The sequence below is a fragment of the Typopeltis vanoorti genome, chromosome 11 (genome assembly GCF_054136105.1).
Source record: "Typopeltis vanoorti isolate ZY-2024b chromosome 11, IOZ_Tvanoo_1.0, whole genome shotgun sequence".
Lineage (NCBI taxonomy): Eukaryota > Metazoa > Arthropoda > Arachnida > Uropygi > Thelyphonidae > Typopeltis > Typopeltis vanoorti.
The window spans coordinates 14,330,391-14,356,441 of NC_143559.1; the positions used below are offsets into that span (position 1 = coordinate 14,330,391).

The window sequence follows — 26,051 nt, forward strand, 5'->3', positions numbered from 1 at the left end:
AACAACAGGTGTTCAATTAGTGGATTTGCTTCAGATCTGCAAGGGAGGTAGGAAGGATGGCTACTTTCTCCTCACTTGTTTAGTATATCTGTGCTGAAGCCATCATGCATGAAGTATTAGATTAGCTTAATACAGGAATTAGGATACAGATTGATCAGTAATCTGAGGTATGCTGATGATACAGCACTCCTTTGTAATGACAAGGAAGAATTAGGACGAATCCTTAACAAAGTTAATAAGATCAGTAAGAACAGAGGACTTCCAATCAATCCTAGCTAGACAAAGATTATGGAAATATAGAGGGAAGCTGCTGAGAAACATGTACCTTAAGGAAGCAAGATAATAATAAATTTAGTTTAATCCTTTTTCCAAGTGTGTGGGCCTGGCTCCCACTGAAGAGACCTCAATAAAGGTCGAAACTAGTCTGGGTAGTGGCCCCTCCCTTAATGCATAACATTATACATATCCGCAAGGAGATGTGTTTTGCATTATGGGAGATATTGAGATAGGAGTGTTGGTAGCTTGCTCCACCTTTGCAAGGAGTCGCCCAGTGTTGTACCACTTCACCCCAGTCCTGAAGATACTTTCAGGTGCAAACTTTGTTTGCACACACTTGGATAAAGGATTAAACTAAATTTATTATAGTCTGACCAAGTGAAAAATAAACTTTCAACATCAAAATAAGGAAGAAAGAATTGAGGAAGTCAGCAAGTTCGGATACCTGGAATCCATTATTATTGTGAAGAATTGCTGTCTGAAGACATCGGAAGAAGACTAGAAATGAATAAAACAACAATTGGAGACTTGTCTAAAATCTGGAAGGATAGATCTATCTTCACAGGAACAAAGTTGAGGATTCTGGATACAGCTGTTTTTCCAACAGCAACTAATGGATGTGAGATTTGGAACTTAAAGAAGTCTGATATGGGTAGTTGCTATTGAGATGTTGTATTGTTATAGGATATTGTATACTGAAAATCAGTCAAATGGATGGGTGTTAGAAAAGATTGGCAGAACTTTAAGGTTCCTTAAAGATATTGACAGAAGAAAGCTGAAATACTTTGGATGGATGGTGTATCTGAAATGACTGATCTTCAGAAAGGCACACAATAGGATCACCTGGTAAGGACCGGTATGAAACATTATCAAGGAAAGGAGTGACCATATGGCATCTGATGTCTAATGAGCTGATTGATGGATGCTAGAATTTTTAGCATCCATCCGAATTGCAAATATAGGATATAAATATTTCCTATAACAGGCATGTCCTTGGTACATTTTCCATAGTTCAGAATTTCATTAGATAGGAGATGCATGATTTAAGACAATTTCAGAAAGTGGTAGGGAATTTCCTAAGTCCATTGATTAACCATAAACTTATTGATAAATATTGTTATTTAAGGTGAAAAACTTTGCAGATAATAAAATTTTTATTACCCAAATACCAAATGTGATGATTTTTTTATGATGCATCATACATATTATTAAGTAAATGACATTAATGTAAGAAATGTAATATTATTATTATTATTATTATTATGAGTCCAAAGACTCATTGTGGGAGACCCCACACTAACGTTTCTACATACAAAACTTTTATACCTCTCCTTAAACTCATTTACTGTCACAGCACTCGCAACTAATTCTGGCAATCCATTCCACATATTCACCTCTCGATGCAAGAGTAAGGGTGTGTGCAGACTTTTGCATCGAGAGGTGAATATGTGGAATGGATTGCCAGAATTGCATAAATTTTATAAGACTCCTTTAATATCTTATAAGAACTTCTCTGTCCACCAATATACCCAAGCCCTTAGCCTCATTAATTTCTTGCAATCCAGTACCATCAATATGATACACCGTATGCAACATTTTCAACCAGAAGTGCATAACTTTACAATTTTGCAACATTAAATCGACAATCATTATCCTTTGCCCGCAATGTAAATTTATTTAAATCATCCTGCAGGATCATCACCTTTATCAACTATTGCTCTCTCCAGTTTTGCATCATTAGCAAACAACTGAATATCTCCTCTTAAATCCTTCCATATATCACTGATATATGAATTAAAGAGTAGTGAGTCCTAGTACAGAACCCTGAATGAATGGATAGCTTCATATCCATTCCCATTTGCTCCAACTTTAGTAATAGTTTTTCATGTGGTGTTGTGTCAATGCCTTTGTAAAGTTGCAGTATCATGGTATAGCTATTTCCTTTATCCATTTCTGCTCTCATTTTACATTAGCATAAAAGGTTTTTTTAATGAGAGGAGACTAAAATGATTACCTTGCGATATAAAATCCTTTATTATGCTCTCAAAGTTAATTTGTTATAAATTTAAGGATATAAAGGTATCTTATACTATGGATTTCTTATAAGTTACCTTTACCCTAGGAACAGCTGACACTAAACAGCACTTATTATAACACAACATGAAGATATATAGCTACAATATTTGGCTAAATTATTTCTTGAAAGCATAATTCAGCTGATTCCTTACAGTGATCGATTTAGTTAATTGTGCCATCTGCCATGACTTATGTGATGGAGGTACAGTCTCCTTGATACAGTCTCATAACTTTGAGAGGTCATTGTAAACTTTGAATGCAAGTGTATGTGAATAAAGATAAAGAATAGAATAATTACTACAAGTGCTTTCATCATTAATTTATGATGAAATTTTATTGAGAATATGAGGGGGGGGGGGAATAAATACCTAGAACAAAAATGATATTAAAGCAACTGATATTACCAAAGAACGAGCATATCTTAAAACTCTTTAACCCCCATGTTTCATCAAATTGTAATAATTTGATCTTTTTCTTCTCAGATATATAAGGAGACATAAAATAAATTAATTTTTGTTCTAGGTGTTTATTAAAACTTTCCAGACCCCCTCCCCCCTCATACATCCCATAGGAGGTATATTTTTGAACAATAAGTTTTTTTAAAAAAAGATTAAATTAAAATGATGGTAATTTAAAAAGATGTGGATGTGTGTATGTATGTATGCATATATATATATATATATATATGTATATATATATATAAAAATAACCTATATATTCCCAACTTTTATGCATTTGCGAAAAGCAGAATGAGCTAAAAGTATTGTATTATTATTATTATACGACACCTCCAAGGAGTCCAAAGACTCATCGAAGGAGGGCACCTGCTCTACAGCTGTCTCCACCACTCATCCACCAACGCCATCTACCACCACTACTAGTATTTCCACAGACAATCACAAACATTCATGCCCATGCATGGATTCGAACCCACAGCCTTTTGGCGGGAGAGCAGATACACTAACCACTCTGCCAGCCAGGCTGGTGTAGTTGCTATTAGCTGCTTACATCCCACTGTTAGGCAAAGGCTGCTCCCGAATTTCTGCAATCTTCTCTCTTATGGGCTGTCTTCTGTTGTATTTTGTTTTCTGTTGGAAATCTTGTTTCTATGGTAATCAAAACTGGTATCACTTTTAATCTTGGCTATTTGATTAGACCAGTTCCACTTTTTTTTTTCTTTTCCAAAGTACTTTTTTTCTCTCTATTGCTCATTGGCATGCCCTAAGCTTTTGTTGTCCTTCCCCCCCCCCCCCCCCCCCCCCAGGACCAAGTTTGGGCATTGGCAGTATAAGAAATCCATCAGCATCCTTTTAAGAGAGATGGGCAAGTCACTCTTTATCCACTTGCCCAGTCTCCAGTAATTATTTTATGTCTGGGTTAGTCTGGACTGTATATTTATGAATATGCCCTGTTCTGTAGCTGAGAGATATTTCCCAGATAAGTATACTCTGTCATGTATTGACATATTGATAGCACCTAACAGCATAGTAATTTTTGAGTTATTAATCACAATTTTTGTTTTTCTAAAATTCCTTTCAATTCCCATCATGGTGATAAATGAATGAAATTGTTAATTTCATATATCATTTCCATCAGTTCATTAGGATCTTTTCTGACAAATGAACAGCAAATTCAACAGATCAAAGACTGCTTATTATATTTTCCTAAGATACTGATATGCTTGTTGGTCCAAGCAAATTTTCTGAAATATATATATAAAAAATCTAAGAGCATTTTGGGTCATCTTTGATTGGGAAGCAAGATTACTTCTTCTTCTTATTATTATTTTGTGACACTTCCAAGGAGTTCAAAGACTCATCGAGGGAGGGCACCTACTCTACAACTCTCTGCCTCCATCACTTCATCCACCAACTACACTAAACCACTACTGCCATCATCATCTACACCGACATCTGCTGTCCACTACCACCACTAGTATTTTTTGTCTGTAAATTGTGTGTGTGTGTTCTGAAGGCTGATTTGTCTGTATGTCAGATGAAAAACCCTGCTACCTCCATATGGGATTGGTTAACTCACCTACAATTGAAAAAAACCCATGTAAAGATATTCCTCCCGTCTCGACTAGAATCGAATTTAGGCCTTTTCCAATCGAAGAGTGCAACGTACTGTCATTCTTCCAATTGTACTACGGAGGTGCTAAATAGCTTGGGTTAATTTGATATATTTAACATTTGCACCTTATCCCAGTAGAGATATGAAAGAGCAGCATGGGCTGTGAAGTCAGTTGCTTTATTGTAGTTGATAAAAGCAGTGTTATAGATGTTTGTTATATTCATTATATTTTTAATAATTTTATTTGTTTCTTTTATTCATCATATTTTTAATTGTTTGATTTATTGTATGAAGTGATCTCTTTATGCAAGGAAAAGTTTCCTCTAAATCCTGCTGATTTGTACAGTTGTTTAAATCCAATTTACAAGTTTTCTTATTTAAAAAAAAATTTCTTTGATTTTAGCCACTGGTCTAGGATGGAATCTATGATAAATAACTTTAAATTTATTTTTTTATGACATTTTTTTTTAATGATTATTTTCTTGTCATGTTTGGAATGAGAATTATTGAATTACATTTCTTCATTATAGTAATGAAATAATTTAAAGAAAATTTATATATGTGTGGTTGGTTGGGTGGGTGAGAGAGAATATATATATATACTTTTTTTTTTTTTTTAAATCAGATGTTGAATGCCCATCACAGTGGAGGATTACCACTACCTCTGAATGTTACTCATTCCAATCATATGGTTCTGCAAGTTATTTCAGCAGTCATTTGGGTACGTCACCATAAACAAACATTATGGTGTGTTGGTGGAGCTGTGCTCTTTCCTATTTTGCTTCCTTTTGTCCATTTAGGAGTTGTGTATCGGCTGTGGGATAAATATGCAGTAAATGTTGATCGCAATGCTTGCACTTGCTCCTGTTGGGATACTGTTTTCAAAGGTAATTATTTTTTTCTTCAATTTAAGAAAAAACAAAAAGCGTGGACTAGTTAACTAGCTAATCTAGCATTATATTATTTGATATTTATAACTCAAGCAGAAATGTTGAAAGAGTATATTTTATTATTCATTCAATTTTTTAAACAATTAAGTCATTTATTTTCTACATTATCCATTTCATCATCTTTAACAGTAACATCTTCAGAATCAAAAATAATGCAGAATCATTTATCACTCATTAAATATGAAAAGTAAAGTAAAGTTCTTTACTCAAAAACTGAGGTCTGCTGGCTAACAGAGACTTATAGTGTTTATTGGGAAACATTAATAATTAAATTAAACTTGTAAGTGGGAAGATTTATTTTGTAGTTTGAAAATTAACTGATATTATCATCATCATTCATTTCCTGATATGCACCCTCAAGGAGTGTAAATGATGTTATAACATGCTACATTTCCTTCATATTAATCTATCACCTGTCACCACTCCTGTATTATCAGATTTGGTATTCATTCTTCTAGGGCACATCTGATGGCATCAATCCACCCATTTTGCTAATCTTTCCTCTCCCATCCTATTTGTGACCATACCGCACCTATGCATTCTTCAATGTCAACAATGTCCAGTTCCTTGTATCTTCCTTTTGTAACATCTGTTAAAAATGAAGTCATTAAAGAGGAACAGATGATGCCATAGAGAACATAGATATTTCTCATATCTGTGTTCTCTGTTCTTTTGGTCAGCTATTTTTTTTTTTCTAATCCAACTCTTAGATCCATAAGTTCTAACTTATTCCATAAAAATTTATTCAGCTGGTTCCCCACCATACCAGCTTTGCTTATTGTGCTGTGTATTTCCATATTTAATTTGCGATCTTCATTGAACATTGTGCCTAAATAGTGGAAATATTTTACTTGTTCTATAGATTTTCCATTGAGAATGCAGTCGTAGTTTTGTTTTTGTTCTGCCTGTTTTCATAGTTTCATCTTTTTATTGCTATTTTTTGTAATGCTAAATTTGTCACAGCTATTATTCAGTGTAATTAAAAAAACCTGGACACTAGCACTGTATTTGTTTAGGAGCATAACATCTCTGCATAAAGTTTGATATCTCTGATTCTGATATTAGGTTTAATGCCACTTTTTCAAAGCATAAATCATATAGATAATGAATAAGAGTGGAGATGGAGTGCAACCTTTTTTTAATATCTTACATCAAACCACCTTCTTATACTCCTTCAGTTTTACCTTTTGATTTACAACTTTATATCAAGCAATACACCCAGGCTACAGTCATAGATTATCTGTCTAGTAATCAGCTGCAACCCTCTCAAAGAGAGGAAGCCACAGGATCAGATCAAGCAATACATTATCTATATTATGTTCTAATTTACTTTATGTAACTAACATTCTGAACAGCTTTTCTGTTGGAAGCTTATTACATATTTTTTTTCTAGATCTGCAAAACATATTCAAGAATGTTTGATCATAGCTGATTGGAAGTAGCATTGTCACTTATACAGAATGGCAGAGGAAAGGTTATCAAAACAGGTAATTCATGTCAGAATAGCAAGGAAAAGACCCAAAGGAACTAGGTGGATTTTTGATCTAGGTGGATTGATGCAGTCGTAAGTGTGCCCAAGTAGACAGAAATGAGATCTACTAATATTGGGGCACTGATAAGTGATGGAATTATTTGGAAGAAAATTGTTGACAGAAAGAAAGAAATCACAAGAGTCCTAAATAGTTTGGACAACTTCACAAGGCAGACTCCTGGCATCATTATTCTCCTCAAGCCCTGCACAGATGGACAGCAAATTGTCATCTATTTAGACTTACATACTGGTTTGAACTTATAAGGTTTAATGGAATAAATACAACACCTATAAATAAGTAAACGCATATTTAATCAATCCTATATTTCATCTCAGTCACTGAGACATTGTTTGGGAAACAATATTAAAATTATAAAAACACACACAAAATTATACAAAACAATAAGTGGAAAATATTAGTTGTTAATTATTATATCCAGGGTACCCTGGGAAAAAAATTGCCAGAACTCTAAAATAGTGCCATATCTGCACTGCACTGCATTCAAACCTCATCTGAAGCTGGTTGTCCTGTCTACTCTCCCAAGGATCCTCTACCTCCTCTCTCTCTCTGTTCCAGGTGTTTACAAAGTTCCTTGTTCTTACAACTTATCATATTATAGTCAAACTGGGAGATCTGCAAACATCCACCTAGAAAAACATCAGAAATACATCTGCTGCCATAAGTATGATCAGTCAGGTCTAGCTGACCATACCTTTGGATACCTTGCACAGAATCCAATGGAAGAGACTACTTTGCTTCACTACAACAAATATAAATTTAAAATACTTTTTTTAGAATCAGCAGTGATTTAAAAAAACATCCTAATCTTAATAAATATGGTTGTATTAAACTTATCAAAATTTGGGAAACTTTAATTCTTAGGCCTCTAGCCTAACAGCTAGGGATGGTCAATAGCACCCATAGAAGGTGTTCCCCCCCCCCCATAGGACTTCAGGCTTTGTCTAATTTTTTACCACTTATTATTTTGTGTGTGTTGTTGCAATTTGAATATGGTTTCCCTGAAAATGTCTCAGTGACAGACAAAATATAGGAAGGATTAAACAGGACAGCAAATTATCTCTCACATTATAAAGAACGTCTTGGTTTATGCATCCTCCCCCTTAGTCTTTCATTAAAAGGAAAAAGAGAAAGATAGAAATCAGAAGAATCCTAGAATAGCTTGGACACTGACAAGTCATTTGGTCATGATGAATGTCTCCACTTTGTGCTAAAATCTTCTCCACAACCTTTCCTGTATTGCGCTTCACTCTTTATGCTGGATTGGTATCTACACTTCAGCATGGAAATTAACTTATATTCGGTCTGTTTGAGAAAAAGGCATTAAGAATCAGTCAATAAACTGTCATCAAGTTTGCTCTTACTTACTTTAGTACTCAAAAATCATGGAAACTGTCATCAGAGTATCTTCATTGCTGCTTAGTGGCCCTCCTAATTAGTGAACCAGTCTCGATTTCATCACTCTTATCCATATCTGATATCACCTTTGGACACAAAGCTTGGATAAAAGTGGAGGAATTTTAGTTGCTCCTAACACACATATAGTGTATTTGAAAGGTTTAGCACTGAGGCCTGCTCATCAAACTACCATTGTATGGTCTGCCTTCTACCCTTTATAATTGGATTGCCAGCTTCTTTCTGTTTATTCATTATATTTCATATAGACAACATTCTTTCCTCAAATGTCTCAGCCATTGCTAAAGTCTCCCAGTTCTCTGTTCTTTCACGAACTATTTTTGTCCTGTATATTAATGACTTCTCATTGACTTCAAATCCTACCATAGCTTTGCGGATGAGAGTGTACAATTATTTGATGTTTCACGATCATCCATAACCAATGCTTAACTTAAATTCTAATCTTCTTGCTATTTTTCAGTGAGATGAGGAACGGCGTATTTCTTTCAAGAATCTGATTTCACATCCTCTTAGTTTTTGACTGGGCCCAGATTTTGAAGCATGGTTTCAGTTTCTTTTCATGGCTAGATTTTCACCTCTAGCCTTTCCTTACACAAATCTCAGTCATAACTTCCCAAAAAAGTAGGTATACTTTATTACTTAAGATATATTGCTTAATATAATCACACAACTGCTGACACTATATAAATCCCAAATCTTCTGAATCTTGGAATTTGTTCACATATTTTTGGTGGTGCACATAAAATCTCTCTCTCTCTCTTTAAAAATTATTGATGCTCTCCATAGGAAGACATTCCAGTAGTTGGTCAGTGATCCTGCTCTCTTTGATTTGTTCCAATAACACTCTCACAGATGGTCATTTTCTGCTTTCTGTCTCTTCTATAGGTATATTTTGTGGACACTATTCTGCCGAACTGATTATATGCTCTCACTTCTGTGAGAACAGCCGTCCATCCTCATACCAAGCCAGCTTGTCTTTATCCTCTTTCATTCCATCTATCTCTGTTGTAGAAATTTTTTTTTGCTTGGTTATTAAGTAAATTATAAATTATGTTCTTGTTTTAATCCTATATTCAAGTGTAAGCAAAGTTTGTATGTGAAGTATTTTTACAATTAGGTTTCTTGTGTATAGAGGCTAACTTCACATCAATTGTCTTAGTATCCCATGATGCAAAGTGCACTTTTTTCATTTTTCAGAAATGTATACTGTTATGCATTATGGACGGGTCACTACCCAGATTGGTTTCAAGCTTTGTTGAGGTCTCTCTAGCACAAGCTGGACCCAGAAATATCTCTCTGATCTGGAGTATTTAAAAAAATATGGTGATTCATCATTTTACCACTTGTACATGGAAAATATCACTTCTGCATTGATTAAACCACAGTATCTCTCTCTCTCTCTCTCTCTCTCTCTCTCTCTCTCTCTCTCTCTTTTCCTCTTCTGTGAAGGAAACCTCAAAGATCAAAAGTGGTCTGGGAATTGCCCCTTTCCATGATGCATAGCAATATACATATCGAAAGGAAGTATGCTTTATATTGTGGAATACTCAGTAAATTGAGATGAAGTCAACAGGCTCTATATACAAGTAGCTTAGTTGTGAAGATACTTCATTTGTAAACTTTGTTTGCTTACATGTGGATAAAGGATTAAGCAAGACCATTACCTCCCTCCACCGTTAATCCCTTTACGGCTGTTTTAGAGCCATTAGTAGATTAACTGTTGGCGAGTGATCTTTGTGCCACTAGTCTTTACGCATACTGTGTTACTTGGGATTTCCTTTACTGCCCTAAGATATTTGACCTTTTGTTTGCCTCACAATTGATTTATTGTGTATCTTCCCAAAAATTAAAATGTATTTCACATGTGCAAAAATAATCTGAAATGACCTTTGCAATGAATCTATTTAGACAGCAAATTTACTATAATAGTAAATTTGCTGTCTTTTATTCTTCAAATGTTTGCATTGAAAATATTATGTCAAATATTTATATTTTTAATGACATAAATATGAACTTTTGCTTTCTTTCCTAGCAAAATATCATTATATCGATCATCACACATTTGAGTTTTAGAAACAAATTTTTGTGTTTATGAACAACAACATCATCATCAAATTCCTGATATATATATACCCTCAAGGGATGTACAAGATATGATAGTACTACATGAAAAATTACATCATTACTAACTTCCTATCTACAATTTTCCTCCAAATCAGTCTGTTACCTGTCAAGAACCCAATATTATCTTATATTTTTATCTTCTAAGGCACTTTTTACTGTATCAATCCACCTATATCTTGGTCTTCCTCTTGGTCTTTTTCCTGCCAACCTGGCAGAGAACACTTGTTTTGCTAATCTTTCCTCGCCCATTCTGTTTAAGTGACCATACCACTGGAATTAGCTCTGCTAATGCATCCCTGGATGCTGACAATGTCAAGTTCTTTCCTAATATCCTCATTTTTTAATATGATATTGCCATTGATGCCATCTGTTCATGCCACTAATCTTTCTCAGGACTCTCATATCTGCTGTCTCTAGTCTTTGGACAAGTGTTTTACTTCTAACTCAGCTCTCAGATCCATAAGTTAAAATTGGCTTAATATCGTCTTGTATAAGCTAATATAGTGTTTTGGCTAATATCTCTCTTATTAGATATAAATTTATTCAGTTGACTTCCTACCATACCAGCTTTGTTGATTCTGTTGTCTATTTCCATATTCAATTTACTATCTTCACTAAAAATCTTGCCTAAATAGCTGAAATATTTTACTCCACCGTTCTATAGGTTCTCCATTCACAATGCAGTTGATATTTTCAATGTTTTTGCCTATTTTCATTGTCTTTGTCTTTTTAATGCTGACCTGCATAACATATCTATTACAACAGTTATTCACTTTAGTCAGGGAATCTTGCAGACTTGCCGATTTATTTAGAAGTTTAACTTTCCCATAAAGCAAAGAGCTGAGATTAACATCTCCAAATTTGATATCAGGTTTAATACCACTTTCCTTCATAATGTGATCCATATAGATAATGAATGACAGAGGGGATAAAGTACATCCTTGTCTGACACCAGATTTAACATTAAACCACCTTCCTGTACTTCCTTCATTTCTAACTGCTGACTCACAACTCAAATAAAGACTAAATATTGCTTGATATAATGCCCCATTGACACCATACAACTGTAGCATTTCAAATAGCTTCTCTGTCACCTTGTGATATGCCTTTTCCAGATCTACAAAACTTAAATACAGAGCTTTATTATATTCCCATGATTTATCAACTATCTGTCATAAAGTGAAAATCTGATCCTGACAGCTTCTATTTGGCTTGAATCCAGCTTGTTCTTCACCAAGCTTCTCTTCCACTATCCTTCTCAACCGTTTCTCAGTTATACTTGCATATATCTAACCAGGAACACTAAGTTGAGAAATACCTCTGTAATTCTCACATTGTTTTATTTCCCTTTTACAATGGGTATTATGAAGTGCTCTACTCCAATCATCTATAATTTGTCCCTCTGTATAGGCCTTCTGAACTATGCAGTGCAGCCACTGTAAGACTTTGTATATCATCTACTCCTGGTTGAATATCATCTACTCCTGCTGCCTTTCCACATATCCGATTTTTGATGGCTTTTTCTACTTCAAGTATGGATATGTATTCCTGACTGCATGCCTGGTCAGTGTTTTTTACCACTGTGCTATCATCACTGCTTGTTTCATTTAGCAATTTTTCAAAGTAATTATTCCATACTTCAAGGATATATTTTTTTCCTGTTTTCATGTCACCTTTATCATCTCTAATTCTTTTTATAGCACTCTTTCCTCCATTTCTGAGCTTCTTCATCAACCTTCAGAATATCTTGCCACCTTCATGATATTTATTTGCTATGATCTTACCAAAGTCCTCCCATGACTTTTGTTTAGCTAGTTTTACACACTGTTTAGCTTTCTTACATTTGTCTCTGTATTCTCTAAGAGCGAAAGTTGACTTATTTGCCAGGAACTTTTGATATGCTTTCTTTCACTGATTCTTTAACTTCCACCATGGAGTTCTGATTTTTCTATCCTTACACGCACAACCTCACCACTTGCCTATCTGGCTGAATCAATCAGCGTTTTCTTCAGGGCTTGGCATGGAATCGCCAAGGTTTGTTTCCTGTTCTCAAACTCTTTCATTTTTTCTTCAATGATGTTTGTGTATTTTAGTCTACAGTTTACATCTGAGAGCTGCCCAACTTTTATTCGCTTTAAAACTTTCTTACATGTTCTTCTTTTCAATACGAAATTCATTTTTATCCTGCTCAAGACTGAATGGTGATCACTTCTAATTTCAAATCTTCTGTACACTCTGGTGTTCTGCACCAGAGAAAAAACATCACTATCTATGAGAACATAGTCAATGAGACTTTTCTTATTCCTTGCCTCTTCTATCCATGTGAATTTGTGCATATTTTTATGTTGGAACATTGTGTTAGTAATAACCAGTCCATGTCCTGAGCAGAAATCCAATAAGTATTTGCCATTATTATTAGCTTTGCTCTTTTCTCCGAATTTTCCCAATATAATTTTGTATGTCTGACAATTATTTCCTACTCTGCTATTTAGATCCCACACAAGGACCAACTTTTCCTTTTTCATTGTGTCAGTTTCTTTCTCTAAAGCCTCAAAAAATTCCTCCACTTCTACCTTAGTAGAACCTTCTGTGGGACCACAGTCACAAATAAGTCTCATTGTCCAATTCCCCATTCTGATATTTATGAACAACAAATGATGTTAAATTGCATTACTCAATTTCCGATTGCATGTCTTTTTAGTATCAAAAATTTATATCCAATGATATTTTAGTAGGGACTCTTTGTCTTCGTCTGTTTTTTGTAGGATACACATTACAATAATATCCACTGCATAACCACTGTAGATGTGTTGAAAATATAATATGAAGGGTATCCTATATGGAATGATTCAAAATTTATGCTCATTTTAAAGATTTTCAACTGCTTTCCCTCCCCTCCTTCTCCTCTCCTGGAGCTTTAGAGTAGTTTAGAACTTTAGAGTAGTTATATAACTACTCAAAATTTCTACTGGTATGAAAACTTTCACAGACAGGGTTCAAAATCAATTCTTTCATTTTACTATTTTGACAAAAGAAATAAGGCAATAATATTGTTGAACTGTGACTTTTCTAATTCTGTACTATTTCTCTGCAATATAAAATCAGCTGTTCTACTGTCTGCTGAAATTATTTGAGATTTTAGAAATACTATGCTATATTTTCACCATGCAGAACTGTTTATATGCATACTACACAAAAGAAAGTTCAGTAGCTGCTGCAGGTTGGTATTTTTGAAATAATCAACGTCTTAGAAATACTTGATAATAATCCTTTTAGCTTGGAGGAAAAGCTAAAGGCACTAGCTTAGATTACTCTTACTGCTATTGAGAAAGAAAAGAGAGAACACTTTGCCAGAAGTCACACTAAAGTGCCAAAAATTTCTAATACATTTTCAGAATATATTAAGAATGTCTTGTTTCATTTTCAATTGTTGATTAGCAGACATCCTAACACAGAAATACTGACATTTCTTTTAAATGCTGATACATTATTTATGGCAAAATAATTTCTTAATTTATAATGATCAGTTTCATTTTTATTATCAAAAAATTATAAATTGTTTGATATAATTATCTTGAAAAAGAGGATTTGAATTATTTTAAAAGAAAAGGAGCATATGCATTACATAATCTTTTTTTGGGGGGGGGGGGATTATAGACCTATTCAATCTGCAGATATTTCAGAGAATTTATTTTATAAATCGTTTGCAAGACAACTGTTAGAAATGTTAATCATTTGGGGAACATACCCATGAATTTTAGCATAAAAAAAGTAGCAAAGGCTTAGCTACTTCCACATATCTAAACTAGAAGAAAATGTCGTTATATCTGCTGATGTTAGAACTCTTACATAAATAATTTTTTCTAACATGATTTCTCTATTAGTTCTAATGTAATCAATGTACAGATTTTTGCCCTCTTGCATTCTCCCATGTTATATGCAGTGATTTCTTCTTTGTACTACAAGAAAAAAAAATCAGATAACAGAAAAAAAAAAAATCTAGTATTTTCTTTTTCATTGGGTGAATTTACAATGTTCTTTCTTTGTGTTTTGAAAAGAAAGTGAAAATGATTTTTTTCTTACTATTTTTGCCATTATAACATCTGATATAATTATAAGAGTGACGTTTTACCGTTTTTCTCCCACACGGGAAAAAGAAATAAGACGATAATATTGTTGATTCTGTCGAACTTCATTATAGCAGAAATTTTTATTACAAAACTTATATATATATATCATCATCATCATCAAATTCCTGCCATGTAACCTCAAGGGGTGTACAGGATATGACAGTACTACATGAAAAAATTACATCATTACTAACTTCCTATCTACAATTTTCCTCCAAATCAGTCTTACTTGTCAAGACTCCAACATTATCAGATCTTATATTTCTATCGTCTAAGGCACTTTGTACCATATCAATCCACCTATATCTTGGTCTTCCTCTGGGTCGTTTTCCTGCCAACCTGGCAGAGAACACTTGTTTTGCTAATCTTTCCTCTCCCATTCTATTTAAGTGACCATACCATCCGAGATTAGCTCTGCTAACGCATTCCTGGATGCTGACAATGTCAAGTTCTTTCCTAATATCCTCATTTTTAATATGATATTGCCATTGATGCCATCTGTTCACGCCTCTAATCTTTCTCAGGACTCTCATATCTGCGGTCTCTAGTCTTTGGTCAAGTGTTTTACTTCTGACCCAGCTTTCAGATCCATAAGTTAAAATTGGTTTGAACACAGTCTTGTATACAGCTAATTTAGTGTTCCGACTAATTTCTTTCTTATTCCATATGAATTTATTCAATTGACTTCCCACGATACCAGCTTTACTGACTCTGTTGTCTATTTCTATATTTAGTTTACCATCTTCAGTAAAAATTGTGCCTAAGTAGCTGAAATGTTTTACTTGTTCCACAGGTTCTCCATTCACAACACAGTTGACATTTTCAATGATTCTGCATATTTTCATTGTCTTTGTCTTTTTATTGCTGACCTTCATACCATATCTATTACAACAGCTATTCAATTTAGTCAGAGAATCTTGCAGACTTGTAGCGGATTTATTTAGAAGTATAACATCATCCGCATAAAGCAAAGAGCTGACATTAACATCTCCAATTTTGATATCAGGTTTAATACCACATTCCTTCATAATGTGATCCATATAGATAATGAATAACAGAGGGGATAATGTACATCCTTGTCTCACACCAGATTTAACATTAAACCATCTTCCTGTACTTCCTTCAATTCTAACTGCTGACTCACAACTCAAATAAAGAGTAAGTATTGCTTGATATAATGCCCCATTGACACCATATAACTGCAGCGTATTGAATAGTTTCTCTCTTGGCACCTTGTCATATGCCTTTTACAAATCGACAAAACTTAAATACAGATCTTTGTTATATTCCCATGCTTTCTCGACTATTTGTCGTAAAGTGAAGATCTGATCCTGACAGCCTCTATTTGTCCTGAATCCAGCTTGTTCTTCACCAAGCTTTTCTTCCACAATTCTTCTCAACCGTTTCTCAAGTATACTTGCATAGATCTTGCCAGGAACACTCAGTAGGGAAATACCTCTGTAATTCTCACATTCAGTTTTATTTCCCTTTTTATATATGGGTACTATGAGAGCTCTACTCCAATCATCGGGAATTCGTCCCTCTGTCCAGGCTTTCTGAACTATGCAGTGCAGCCACTGTAAGACTCTTATACCACCATACTTCAGCATTTCTGGTCGAATATCATCTACTCCTGCTGCCTTTCCACATTTCAAGCCTTTGATGGCTTTTTCTACTTCAAGTATGGATATGTATTCCTGACTGCATGCCTGGTCAGTGTTTTTTATCACTGTGCTGTCATCACTGCTTGTTTCATTTAGCAGTTTTTCAAAGTAATTACTCCATACTTCAAGGATATCTTTTTCTCCTGTTTTCATTTCACCTTTATCATCTCTAATTCCTTTTACAGCACTCTTTCCTCCATTCCTAAGCTTCTTCAACAACCTCCAGAATATTTGCCACCTTCTTGATATTTATTTTCTATATTCTTGCCAAAGTCCTCCCATGACTTTTGTTTAGCTAGTTTTACACACTGTTTAGCTTTCTTACATTTGTCTCTGTATTCTGTAAGAGTAAAAGCTGACTTATTTGCCAGGAACTTTTGATATGCTTTCTTCTTTTCCTTCACTGCCTCTTTAACTTCCTGTGTCCACCAGGGAGTTCTGATTTTTTTATCCTTGCACACAACCTCACCACATGCCTCTCTGGCAGAATCAATCGATGTTTCCTTCAGAGTTTGCCACTGAATCTCCAAGGTTTGATTCCTGTTCTCAAACTCTTTCATTTTCTTTTCAATAATATTTCTGTATTTTAGTCTACAGTTCACATCTGAGAGCTGCTCAACTTTTATTCGCTTTAAAACTTTCTTACATGTTATTCTTTTCAATATGAAATTCAGTTTTATCCTGCTCAAGACTAAATAGTGATCACTTCCAATTTCAAATCCTCTGTACACTCTGGTGTCCTGCACCAGGGAGAAAACATCACTATCAACAATAACATAGTCAATGAGACTTTTCTTATTCCTAGCCTCTTCTCTCCATGTGAATTTGTGCACATTTTTATGTTGGAACATGGTGTTAGTAATAACCAGTCCATGTCCTGAGCAGAAATCCAACAGATATTTGCCATTATTGTTAGCTTTGCTCTTTTCTCCAAATTTTCCCAAAATATTTTTGTATGTCTCACAATCATTTCCTACTCTACTATTTAGATCCCCAACAAGGACCAACTTTTCCTTTTTCATTGTGTCAGTTGCTTTTTCTAAAGCCTCAAAAAATTCCTCCACTTCTACCTTAGTAGAACCTTCTGTGGGACCATAGGCACAAATAAGTCTCATTGTCCAGTTCCCCATTCTCATATTTGCCCACATTACTCTACTTGAGACTGACTGCCATTCAAGAAGATTAGCCTCGTATTTTGTGTTGAATACTATGGCTACTCCTTCTTTTCCTTGATTGTCATTGCCTGAATATAACATTTTGTATTTATTGCTCAGAAAGATCTCACCAGTTTTGGTCTTTTTTGTTTCAGTCACCCCTATTATGTCGATCTGGTACTTATCTAATTCCTCAGTTAGCTCCATTTCTTTGCCATTCAGGCTTCTTACGTTGATAGTACTGATCTTTAACTCTGGTGATGTTGAGTTGGGGTTTGTTTTCAGATTTGTTCCAGTAGCTGACTTTTCGCTGTTCGCCCTGGTTCCCTGGCGAAAACAATGGGGGCCTTGTTTAACCGGGCAACGCCCCAGCCGGCATGAAATTTTGTCATGTTGTACCATCATTTTTTATTTTGGTTTAACCAATAAGAATACAATTTGTTCGGCTAAATCCCAAATTGCCAGCCCATCCTCGTTCGTTCAGTATCAAAGTAGATACCCAACAGGGTGCACCACGAGAAGGTATGGATTGGACATTAGGTCAGAAGCCCTGGTCGGTTCTCCGCATTTCTTTAAAGGCTATGTGGAGGTCTCCTCTCAGTTATACAGCTTTGACCCTTAAGCACCCCACACACATATATATATATATATATATATATTGTTATTAGGATTGACTCGGGATGTATACATTTATAAAATTAATATAAATTTATTATTATTAATATAATTTTTTGGGTTCTAGCCAGTTAAATATTAATTTTATAAATATATATATATTAGGATAACCAAGTTATTTAATAAACTTGGTTATTTTAACTCCTAATCCCAAGTATGCAAACAATTAAGTTTGCGCCTGAAACAAAGTTCAAGTCTAAAGATGGTACAACACCAGGGCAACTCATTGTAAAGGTGGGTAAAGATCTGATCACTATTCTTAGTATTTTCCCATAATGTAAAGCACATGTCACTAGAAGATGTATACTGCAATGCATTATGGGTGGGGTCACTACCCAGACCGGTTTCAACCTTTTTTGAGGTCTCCTCATTGAGTAGCTAGACCCTAAATACCAAGGTTATAGTAATACTGAGCCTTATCAACTTTACCTATAGAAGTTGCAACAAGGTGTTTTTATTTTTAATAAAAATCTCTGGAGGAGATATAGATGTAATAAATTTTGTAACTTGGGGATATTGTATGTATATTAGGATAACCAAGTTATTTAAAGTTAAAAAATTTATTATATGTATATTAGGATAACCAAGTTATTTAAATAACTTGGTTATCCTAATATACAATATCCCCAAGTTAAAAAATTTATTACATCTATATCTCCTCCAGAGATTTTTATTAAAAATAAAAACACCTTGTTGCAACTTCTATAGGTAAAGTTGATATGGCTTCGTATTACTATATTCTTTAAGGCATATTATGTTAACTTATCTGTTTATCCATCTGTCTGTAGTAGGCTTTGTTTCATTAAAGGATGGTATTTGTTCTTATGAGAATGACATCAGTTGCTAATTTGATGTGGGGTTTACAGTGTAGTGTGAAGATTATATCAAATTAAAGTATAGGAAATACAGTGATCACACTTGTGCAAATTTATAATTAAAGTACATTTATTTATAGTTATTCTCTTACACTGTATTTATAAAGTTGTTTTTTTTTTTTTGGTTTTATTTTCGATGTCATGAAACAAATGCAAATTTTATTTTCATTTATTTTGTTGCTTAAAAAAAGTAATACATAGCTGATTTTCATTTAAGACTGTGCTTTGTAGTATTGGGTGTTTGGAAATTATAGTACCATTTGGAATGAAATAGGTAAAAAAAAAAAGGTTCAGCAGGTTTAGAGTTGGATTTTAACACATTCGCTGCCAACTAAGAGTATACTCGTAGTTGGTATACGAGCCTCACAAGCCAACTACGAATATACTCGTATGTCGCTTACCGGTAGCCATGAGATTACTCGTACTGACCTTGAAGAAGTGAAAGTGCTTGGCGTGCAGTAACAAACTATACCCGAGGAGCGTGGCAGCGAATGTGTTAAGAGGATATTGCTGCTGCTCATGTTTAAACATTCTCAGTAGAGAATGACAGCTGCTAGTTCTGTGGAGCATTAACTGTATTGTAGAAGAGACAAAAGTCTGAAACAAACTCACTTCAGCATTGTCTCACTATTTGTAAGACTGGTTTAAATAAGTTATTGAGAAAGGGATTATTAATCAACGAGATTGTCTTCCTTTGCATGGCATCAAGAATTTTTAGGAAGATCCACAATGCGCTATCCCAAACATGAAAATACTATTCTAAGGTTGAGTGGTTTTGAGATTTGTAGATTTAGTAGTTGTGTGAGTGAATGTAGCAACTTGAGTAGGGAACAATGCTGAGTTTTTAAGAGGAAGAGAAAGAAATTGATATGTTTGTGCTAGGAAAGACTAGAGTTAAATGTCAGTCTGAGAAGAAAGATTTGATCCTGTCTGTTGATTCATGTATTATTGAGGGTGTAGTGGAATTCCTTTTATGGAGAAAAAGAACTGCGTTTTGGTAGCTGAATGATTAGTTTCTTCTTATCCTATCAAAGAATAGTAGAAACATCTATGTTTAAGACACTTCCTGCAGTTCTTGAAACTTATGATGTTTAGGCACTGCCAGATGAGTAGGAGGAATGGAATATACTGTCTGCAAGAAAACTGTGGATTGGGTTATTGTTCAATGTATGAGGGTTGTTTATGTTTAGGAGAAAACAGGATAGGTAATAGAACAGAGCCCTGAGGGAATTGTGCATTGGTGGAAAAGTTTGAAGAGGGAAGCCATCCACCATAATGCACAGTGAACAACTAGAGAGAAAGAGGGAGAGAACTGGCTGTCCACTTACATAGAGCAGAAGGTAGACAAAAGGATGAAATGTTTGCTGAATGGGCTCTGGATGCCAGATCCAGTAAAATGCTTTGGAAATGTTAAGAGCAAAGAGTAACAGCATAAGTTTCTCCACACCTCTTCATGGTACATAACCAGGTGTGTGTGATGTATTCTAGATCTGCTGTGGATTTCGAGCAGTAGAATTTATAGTGGCAGCTGTTAATTAATTGGTGGAATTCATAGTGGCAATTGTTAATTAATTGGTGGAATTGCAGGTTGTGAAGAAGTTGATGGCAAATTTTTATGGCTTACTGCTTGAGAGTTGAGAGGAAAAGTTGATTATCTTGGTGATCTCTGGGAGGAGTAATAGTAATTCTTAAACTTCATCTGCCCATGCCCACTTTCACCCTTGCCATCCTCTACTGTTTATACTGTCTATTGTACCAAGCATCAAAGCTTTGATCTTTCTACTGTTATCCATCCTGCAAATATGTTCGAAAAGCTTTAGTTTCCTTCTATTATTTTCTGCATTAGATTCTCTTTGCAGTTTATGTCACTACACAGTTTTTCATTTGATACCTTTTGCACCCATCCAATTTTGCTAAGTCTTTCTATAACATGTTCTTTCAAAAGCCAATATTTATCTCATAGAATCATTGACCATTTCCCACATCTTACAACCACAGAGTGCTCCTGATTTCATTTATGCATGTTTACATCAGTCTCAGCTTTGTGGGAAAGCCCACTGATTTACTTTTCCATATCCTGTTGGCTTGTTGATTTACTTTCACTTTTCTTATCCAAGATCTTATCTCTTTTCTTAGTCTAAATCGCACCATGTTGCACCTTACATATGTGAAGTTCCTAACTTCCAGCTCGTGTCTGTTGATCTTCCTTTTTTTTTTTTTTTTCATCCTCTTCTCTCTAATGTTTATTATTTTAGTTTTTTCAGCGTTCTTCAATGTTCTTTCTAATTCCTGTTCATCTTTTTCAGTGACTGTCACCTACAAATTCAAAATTTTTTATTATTGTACCTTAGATTGAAATTCCCTTAATATTCTCCAGAACCATCTTCCTATTCTTCCACAATTCCTCACAGCTGCCTCTGCACTGTCACCAATATTCTGCAGTAGATATATCAGGTTGCTGTCTACTCCATAAGATTTGAGTACAGTCCATGCCGCTTTCCGAAAGTCAACAAACCGGTATAAACATTTTTATTTTTACGTAGAGCTTTCTCTTATAATTAATCTTAATATTTGGAACACAATACATCTCTCTTTCTCTCTCTTCTAAATCCTGCTTGCACATCTTCCAGATTTTCTTTCATTAGTTTGTTTATTCTTTCTGTTAACATTATCATGAGTACTTTTCCTACATAACTTATTAGGGCAATTGTTCTGTAGTTTTTGTACATTTTGGTATTAGAACTGATATTGGCCATTCATTTGGTGCTTTTCCCCTTGTCCCATGCAGTGTAACACAGTTGGTATAATTCATCTATGATCACCTCACACTGTGTTTCAGCATTTCAGAATGTTATCATTCCCAGGATTTTTATGGTTCTTCAGGTGTTTTACTGTCTTTACAACCTCATCTTTCAGTATATCCTTCAGGAGAATTTCTCCTTCTGCGCTTGTTGGTGATATTTCCTTCAATTTATCAAGGTTTCACCTTTTCATCTTTTATTGTTCTCTGCTTTGGGCTCCATTTCTTGTTGATATTTGCAATCATCTTATATACTTCTCTTGTTCTTTCTTCTTGTATTTCCCATAATGTTTATTGATATCCCTGTACTATTCCTCTAGCCTTGAACTTATAGGTAGAGATGACCTGCTAATGCTTCTGCCTGGTATCTCCACTTGGGCCTGGCTCCCACTGAAGAGACCTCAATAAAGGTCAAAACTAGTCTGGGTAGTGGCCCTTCCGTTAATGCATAACATTAGACATATCCGCAAGGAGATGTGTTTTGCATTATAGGAGATACTGAGATAGGAGTGTTGGTAGCTTGCTCCACCTTTGCAACGAGTTGCCCTGGTGTTGTACCACCTTACCCCAGTCCTGAAGATACTTTCAGGCACAAACTTTGTTTGCTCACACTTCGATAAAGGATTAAACTAATTTCATTATACTCTAACCAAGTGAAAAATAAACTTTCAACATCTTTCTCTAAATCCAGAGTAATTTATTAAAAAAGGGTGGCACACCATTTGGCAACTCCTATAGGTAGAGATGACCTGCTAATGCTTCTGCCTGGTATCTCCACTTGGGCCTGGTTTCCACTGAAGAGACCTCAATAAAGGTTGAAACTAGTCTGGGTAATGGCCCTTCCCTTAATGCATAACATTAGACATATCTGCAAGGAGATGTGTTTTGCATTATAGGAGATACTGAGATAGGAGTGTTGGTAGCTTGCTCCACCTTTGCAACGAGTTGCCCTGGTGTTGTACCACTTCACCCCAGTCCTGAAGATACTTTCAGGTGCAAACTTTGTTTGCTCACACTTGGATAAAGGATTAAACTAATTTTATTATATTCCTCTAGCCATTTTGATTTGTCTCGTCCTGCCTTCTTTGCTTCATTGCATTTCACTCTATACTATTTTTCTATTTCCACACATATCTCTCTCTTTCTCCTAATCTTTCTCTTTTTTCTTGAATTATTTTTAATGCCTCCTGTGAGATCCACCTCTTCTTTGTCCTCTGTCTCTGGGACCATTTGTTCTACATCCTCTGTCCAAAAAGAAACTGGACTTTTGATAGAAAATAAAACACAGGCCAATTATAATTATTGAAGTCATTTATTTCAATCAATATACTCTCCCTCAGCTTTCATACAGCATTTGGCACGGTCAATTAATTCATTAAACTAGTTTTTTATATCCGTTTTTGGGATACTGTTGAGGGTCGCAGTTATTGCTGCTCGAATGTTTTTAGTGGTGTCGTATCACTTTCCTTTCATCAGCAAATGAAGTCAGCAGAAGAGAAAGAAGTCACAGGGTGCTAAACCCGGTGAATACGGCGAGTGATCCAACACACAAACTTGGTTTTTGCTCAAAAACTGTCTCACAATGTTCGAACGATGAGATGGTGCATTATCGTGCAAAAGTGACCAGCTGCCTGCATCACGATACTCATGTCGTATGTGACAAATTCTCACTATCAATCACTTCAAAACTTCGAGATAAAACTCACAATTAACCTTTTGGCACTGTGGAACAAATTCTTTGTAGATAATGCCCTTGGAATCATAGAAACAAATAAACATTGTCTTTACTTTTGACTTCTCCAAGCAACTTTTTTTCGGTTGCCCCTCTTCTGATGGTCTCCACTCAGCATTCTGGTGCTTTGTTTCAGGCTCATACTCAAAACACCACGTTTCATCACCAGTAATGATCATTTCAAGGAAGTTTGTGCCCTTACGAGCGGTTTTAATGAGGTCCTTGCAGTGTTCAATTTGATACATTTTTTGGTCATCGGTCTACTTGTGGGGAACAAATCGCGAATTCAATTTATGAAGGCCCAAACTCTCGGTCAAGATGTTGTGCACAGTTGATTTTGGAATCCCGAATTTATCTTCAGTCAATCTCATGGACAATTATGGGTTTTCTTTGATGAAATCATGCACTTTTGGGATGTTAACTTTGCTGTCCAATTTTTGGATGGTCCGGCTTTTCGTCATCCTCAAGCATCTCACGACTACTTTGAAATCGCTTAAACCACTCATAAACTTGAGTACGGGATAAGCATTCATCATCGTATGCTTTTTGAAGCATTTGATGCATTTCGGTAAAACTTTTACCAAGTTTAACACAAAAGTCATTTGCAGCTCTCTTTTTGAAACCTTTTTTTCCAACCATTCGTCGAAACACACTGTCACTCTTGGCACTATAACTTGGCTTCTAATGAAACAAATGTCATAAACAGTTGACACAACACTAATCAAGGTTGCCGCTTTTGACAACAAAAAGATACAACAGGTGGCGCCACTAGTTTCTTCTATTTTCGAAAAGTTTAGTTTCTTTTTGGACAGATGGTGTACTGCTCTGTTGATTGTGGACACGTTTGTTGTTTTCTGTAATTGGATTTTAGTTCTTCCTCAAGCACTTTCCTATACACTTGCCCTGATTTCCTTATTCAATGTCTCTATATCTCTCTGAGTCTGAAACTGTCTTCACTTGTTGCTTTAGTTTCATGATATTGGCAATGATGAAGCTGTCTGATTCCATGTCTGCTCCTTGAAATATTCAACATTACTGAACTGATGTGATCCATCTCTTGCTTATGAGTATCATGTTCTTCATTCTTCCATCAGGTGACCTCCATGTCTTAAGAATTCTTTCTCTTCTACCACTACTTTCTCCATATCAATATTTGCCGATTATTCTTTCTCATCCTTCATTGTCCTTTCCAATCTTTACATTCCATCCTCTTCTAGTGATTAGTATGTCTTTCTTTGGTGTTGATTTCAAGATTATTTCCAAGTTTCTATAGAATAGCTCTGTTTTGTCTTTAGTACTTTCTGAAGTGGGTGAATACACCTGGACCACTGTGTTAATAAATGGCCTTGCTGTAAATCGTACCATTATTATTCTTTTATTTACTGGTTTGTATCCTAATAATGTTTCTCTTTCTCATTTACTGAGAAGAAATCCAACTCCTGCCTCGCATTTTATACTATTGCCAGACCACATGATTTTCCACCTCTCAACTCCCCTGACTCTGTCCAGTGCATCTCCACTAATCCAAGGATTTTGCATTGGTATTGCTCCAACACCTTGAAAAGGAAGTCTAGCTTTCCAGGATAGCATGTCTCTTTCTGGTTTTAATCTTATTGTGCTTCTTTCAGTAGCTGATTCATTGATCCAATCCTGATTACTCAGTTGGGTATGTGGATCTTGTTTATCCAGGTGACATCTGAGGTGGCATGTTATGCTTTTCTTTTGCACTTCCCTGTTGCACCAGATTTCAATCATGTTTGGATTTTGCAGTCAGCACGTCGACAATCATCTGACCAAATTTAATGGTTCTTTCAGTTGCCCCTAACATGGGGAACAGCCACCCGTGTTTGCTGTCACCCACTATGGATCAGACACTGCTGTTGCCTGTTGGCCCACTGCCACCAAAATCTACAAGGGGAAAAAAGAGTTTTTTTTCCCTGTAGATTTTGGCTGGACTATTTTGGAGTGCATTACTAAAATGGTAAAATAACTATGACATAGGTATAAACTTTGGAGAGAAAGAGTTTGTTGGAATTTGTTGAAATTAAAACCATGCACTTAATTTTAAAATTAAAATTTGAAAATATGTTCATGGTTTTATTCAACAAATTTTAGATTTACAAATTTTATAGTTCTTTCTCTGTATAGTCTGTATTTTTCTTTGGTCAGATAAATTTACTATATCTGCTGTTTCCAAAGTTTATATTTGTAACAGTTCTTATACCATTAAATGCACTTCAAACTTTGTAGTAAAATAAAACTCTAAAGGTATGTTTTAAATTACTTTAACTTAATTATTTACACTGACATGATCTTAAATTGAAATAAAGTTTGATGTTGAAGATCCAAGGGCTACTCCATGCTAAGTATGAGGGCTGTTCGATAAGTCCGTGCAAAGTCTAAGAGATGGCACCACCAGTCCGTATCAAGGTTATTTTTAGTTGTTGGCAACTGTTGGAGGATCACACACTAAGTTTCAGTCAGATAGATCTATTACTCTGTGTTTGGCATTTATTTGAATCGATCAAGTACTGTGATTTGTGAAAAATGGATGAG

The 26,051-nt window shown here is 35.1% G+C and overlaps 1 protein-coding gene across 4 annotated transcripts in view; it reads left to right on the forward strand.

The window, feature by feature from the left end:
- LOC150101315 (uncharacterized) overlaps window positions 1–26,051 on the forward strand; it is a 338,578-nt gene that overhangs the window by 12,853 nt on the left and 299,674 nt on the right. For all 4 annotated transcript variants that reach the window (XM_090400990.1, XM_090400991.1, XM_090400992.1 and 1 more), the window contains exon 2: window positions 5,051–5,312. In XM_090400990.1, coding sequence (XP_090257116.1) covers window positions 5,051–5,312 — 262 coding nt within the window. The remainder of the gene's footprint in view (window positions 1–5,050; window positions 5,313–26,051) is intronic.